This window comes from Cryptotermes secundus, unplaced genomic scaffold, assembly GCF_002891405.2.
Source record: "Cryptotermes secundus unplaced genomic scaffold, Csec_1.0 scaffold847, whole genome shotgun sequence".
Taxonomy (NCBI): Eukaryota; Metazoa; Arthropoda; class Insecta; order Blattodea; family Kalotermitidae; genus Cryptotermes; species Cryptotermes secundus.
The window spans coordinates 119,006-124,035 of NW_019720577.1; the positions used below are offsets into that span (position 1 = coordinate 119,006).

Genomic DNA, 5,030 nt, shown 5'->3' on the forward strand with positions numbered 1-5,030 from the left:
GAAGATGTAAGAAGATGCTGGACGACCTTGGGGACAGAAGAGGATATTCTCATTTGAAGGAGAAAGCTCTAGATCACATAAAGTGGAGGAACTGTTTTGGAAAAGACTGTGGACCTGTCGTCTGACAGATTACTCATGAATGAATGAATGAATGGATGGATGGCAAAATCGAGCAACATGTCTGCCATCAAGTTTTGTGTGAAGCTGGGCAAATCAACTACTGAAACCCTTGAAATACTTTGTGAGGCTTTTGGAGAATGTTCTTTAAGCCGGACAGTGGTTTTTGAATGGCATTCATGTTTCAAGGCTGGTCAAGTGTCAGTTGTCTTACATCTGTTTTTGTTTTGTTAAACTATTTTTCACCAAGAAAATCCATTTTGTTTTTAACTTCTTACATAATACAGAGCCATTCCAAGTCCTATAGCCAAACTTTAGGTTATTAGGGACGTTGGTTTGTCACCCTTGTCAAGTTATATTTCACCACCATTCATGAAAATAACTGTCCATTCACGCATACGCTTAGTTATACACAGACTGATTCTAAATTACTGTCGGAGTTTCCAGTGAATCCAGGAAGCGTTTTATAGTAGCCCACAATAATCAACCTAACATGCTTCTTTGCAGTTAGAAGTACCACAAATGACTGTTTGGAGGGTTGTACATAACAGCCTACAAAGTGCAGACTGTACAAACTATAAAGCTGAACAGTAAATCTTACCACTTCCAGTTTTCCTAAGACACGAGGGCACATTAAGGACATTGTTTACAAGACCCGTGACCTTCCTCGATGAACTGAAGCTCAGAATTGTCGATGAAACCGACACATCTTATATGCCAAAAAAGGCGTGTATGTTGAAGTTATTTAGCATTCTGCTGTACTGATTTTACATGTAATAAAATTGTACTGAGTTACATTTTCATATTCCATAAGCAATTTTGTTGTTGTTGTTTCTGGTTTGAAAATTACAGGCCACAGAAACCCTGCCAATAATTTAGAATCACCCTGTATATTTAACATACCTATTTATTGCTTTTAATTAGAACGAATGATGAACAAAGATTCCAATACATCAGCTTTTCAACATGAACTTTATATTACATTAGCATACATGTCTGATCATGCAGTGGGGACCTGAATACAGTTCTAAAAAGTGGTGCTCAAAGCTATGGCATCTCATACACATGCTTCATAGTGACACCAAATGGAGTCCCTTACAAGAAACAGTTGTCTAGGTTGGTCCTGAACGTCTGTCATAGCCACCAGGATGGAAACAATAGATCATCACAATCACAAACGTTTTCTCTGATGCATCCACTTTAGAAAAAAAATTGTTGGATTCGTCAAGTCAATGTGTGCTGACGACATGAGTGTACCTGTTTCCATCCACCTGTAGTATATCACTGAAAATACATTAGGTTGCCTCCAATCTGGATACCAATAATGGTATATCCTAAATGCAGCTCTAGCATTTCCATCATAAAAAGCATAAATGAAATGCATATAGCATACTTGGCACTAGTTAATCATTGTCATCTCATTTCACTATCACTACTTTTCTGCTGGAAGTAATGTGAACCATAATGAAGTATGATTCCATTTTGTAATGTTATGATGCCACCACTGCACAAACAAACACACGCACACACAAAAGATTGGCCATATAAAGTACAACTGAAACATCATCAAATAAGATGATGTCTGTTTCCATACTTTGCTCCAAATTATCTCAGAAAGATTCCAAAGTTTGGCTACTGGACTCTGAATCACCCTACACATTCATAACACATGTTAAAAATAATCTCATATTCAAGGACATACAATCATAAAGTAAATGGTTTCAGTCCCATGCTCTTAGCCCAGCTGCAATTTTATGATGACTCATTTGTAACTCCTCTTCCAACCAAGTATCAAGAACAATGCAGGCAAATCAGATATTGTCAACTGGTCATTCAGAACAATGACAGAGAATGCTTGTGTTCATAAGACAAGCAAGCTGTTCACAAAACATTTTTGTTGCCCCTTGATACACAGAAGTTCTTAATGTGAAATTTATTGTTGTTTAAATAAAAATACTGGCCCAGTTTATAGTTGATGGCATTCAATAAAGGAGATATGTCTCAGTAGGCTAAGCAGAAGCAGTTGTGGTGCTGGCAGAAACTGTACTGTCAACCACAGTCAGGCTCTCAAAATAATATGCTTATTTAGCCTTCATAAACAACTGGATTTCTATGGCTTCATTTCTGACCAAGAACTTGGTAGGTCACAGAGCAAGAAAGCATTTTACTGAGTACTTCAAAAGTGACATTGAGATTTATATCTGGACTAAAAATAAACTTCACGCATGGGCAGGACATGGTATACAACTGACCTGAGAAGAAATTATTAGTGCAGCTGGGGTGTGTGGGGTAGGCTGTTGTGTGCTAGGCAAAAGCATGCAAACACCACTTGTATAAAATGTCTAAAAAGAACACAACTGTTTTAAAAGAGTTGTGAGGAGTGGTGAAAACAAAACTGTTAACAAGGACTGGCCATTTAGCTCAGAAGGAAATTAATACAGAATGCTGCTGGGCAAGCCTCTCTGAAAGCAGCACCTTAGAAGACTGAGATGGGATGGTAATATTAGGATGGATCTTAGAATAGGAACCTTTGAGGTTTTTCTGTATGCAAGCTAGGCACTTCAAGAAAAGAAACAAGAAAATAAAGGGAGAAGGGGGAGAAGGAAACTACAACCAACCTGAAAGGACTTCCTGGAGAATGTCTCAATATATTCTGCCATGACTGAATAATACGACAGCATGTAACTTCTATGTATAATGGATGCAGCAGTATAGAAAGAAAAACTACAACAGAATAACTGTTCTTAATACAAATTCAGTTCTGTTACATATGACTTTCTGAATCACAACAGAGAATGGGGCAGAGCAGAACAATATGCAGCCTTGGTTTCCAGGACTGGTTAAACCTACCGGATCAAACATATCTGACTGGCTGAGCTCTGTCTTGAAGTCTGCACTGCCTGCAAGGATGATACCAGCAATGTTTGGCTTGTCATTTGTGATGAAGAGTGTCGTTGCCACTTCTGCTACTTTACGCACATAGTTGTGCCTTTTCTCCATTCTAAGTCGTGCAAATCGGAGTGCAGACTGACCTCCTCTACCTGAAATATCATCCATACAGAATACCAACATTAGGTAATTGACAATAATACAAGTACACAAAAGGTATACTAAAAACTTACTTTATATATAATCACACATACAGAATTTGTACTTCATTCACTCATTCATTCTCTTTCACTTCATTTAACACATTATTGACAGGTAAGAGGACAATGTTGAGTGGCAGGATGATCAGTGAATAATGAATTTGAAAGGATGTAGCCATGGCCTAATTTGAGGCAATATCCCGGCTCGTGCTTGAAGAGTCAAAGATGATGGAAAACTCAGTCAAGACAGATGTTTTCTGGTCCAACATCTGAACTTCAGATCTCCTGAATAGGTAGCAAGAGTGTTCACCCACTTGACAAACTTCTGTAAACTGGCTGTTCTTAAAAATAAAAAGCTTCCGGTACAGAGAAACTGCCCCCGACTACTACCCTGAAAATAAACTAAAATGCTGTTAGGTAGATTCACTGTTGGTGGCTGATTATACAATTCAGGGAATGTACACACTGTGTTAACAGTTGCTGTTTAATTATTTCACATATGCCTGAAACATGAGAGCCTTACACTTTCCTGAAATAAATATTTCAGAAAAATTACCTTAGCTTGCAACTGTGGCATGAGAATAAAGCCTGTCATAACAGTGAAGGCATTTGGGAAAAATGACAGTTCTCATTTAGAACGCTAGTGGACATACAGTTGTCTTCCTGAAGATATCACCTATGAAGTTTCACTGACAGAGATGGTCTCCACAACAACTCCAATTTAACCAACCATTTTGTGTCTTGATGCCTGTCTGAAGGGTACCTACTTTTCTGGCTACAATGTTCATATTCACTTGGCATTGACCTATGATAAAATCTTATATACTGAATATGAATTAAATATGTCTCATCATTCTGGAGCAAGCAAAGGACACAATCTGTCATGCATGTACTAATAGGTTTTTATTTTAACTGTAAGGCAGTCAGAAGTGTATCCTTACAAGGTACTAACATGCTATAATCTATATCCATGTAACGTCATATTTAATACAGCTACATAAAAGCAATAAGACAGTAAGAGGTCAGGTAATATAGTGAATGTTACAATACGAGTAGTGAAAGCTCTTCTGTGGCACAAGAAGACATGCCGAAGAGTTGTGCAGATCCCACTACATCCATGCTTCCAAGACCAATGAAGGGGAAAATGGTCTTCCCTGAAGAAGGGAGGTATTGTATGTAAGATACATTACCCTCATTACCATAATGGTGAGGTATTTACTTATATTCTTGCATGGTATTTTTTTTATCCAGAGGTCCCGGGTTCGATTCCCGGTGCTACCAGATTTCCTGTGAAGTAGTGGGTCTGGAACGGGGTCCACTAATATTAGGTAGAAGAGTAACAAATCTATTTCATCTAGCATTTAATTTCTCTTTAAAAATTTCATTTTGTGTTATTTCTGTGGTTCGTTTAACCCCAACACATATCGAATCTGCTTACTGCTCAGAGCATCCGAATATCCTTGAAATACGGGGATAGAACAATCCATATGTAAGAGGGGGGACCCAAAAATAACCGGAAACGACCTGTTGCATGCGCATGCTTTGTAGTTACGAGCTGTGCTGCTAGGTGGTGTTAGCTTGGGGTCTCCCACGACTGTTAGTGAGCTGGCGTCAGTCTGAGTTAAGTGGTTTGTCTGTGGTGCTCTGTTGTGTGCGTTCCTGTTTCAACCCTTTGGCGATTAGTGAGATGGCCGACCAGAAGGAACAAAGAGTGTGCGTGAAATTGATGAAGATCGTCGAAAGACCATTGACCAACTTTCTGAGGAAACGAACATCTCATGGAGCACGGTCCAGCAAATTTTAACCGAAGGTTTGCACATGAGA

General features: G+C 38.7%; 1 protein-coding gene across 3 annotated transcripts in view; it reads right to left on the reverse strand.

Moving 5' to 3' along the window:
• Positions 1 to 5,030, reverse strand: part of LOC111869705 (eukaryotic peptide chain release factor subunit 1) — a 34,187-nt gene that overhangs the window by 11,409 nt on the left and 17,748 nt on the right. For all 3 annotated transcript variants that reach the window (XM_023861413.2, XM_023861431.2, XM_023861423.2), the window contains exon 5: positions 2,968 to 3,158. In XM_023861413.2, coding sequence (XP_023717181.1) covers positions 2,968 to 3,158 — 191 coding nt within the window. The remainder of the gene's footprint in view (positions 1 to 2,967; positions 3,159 to 5,030) is intronic.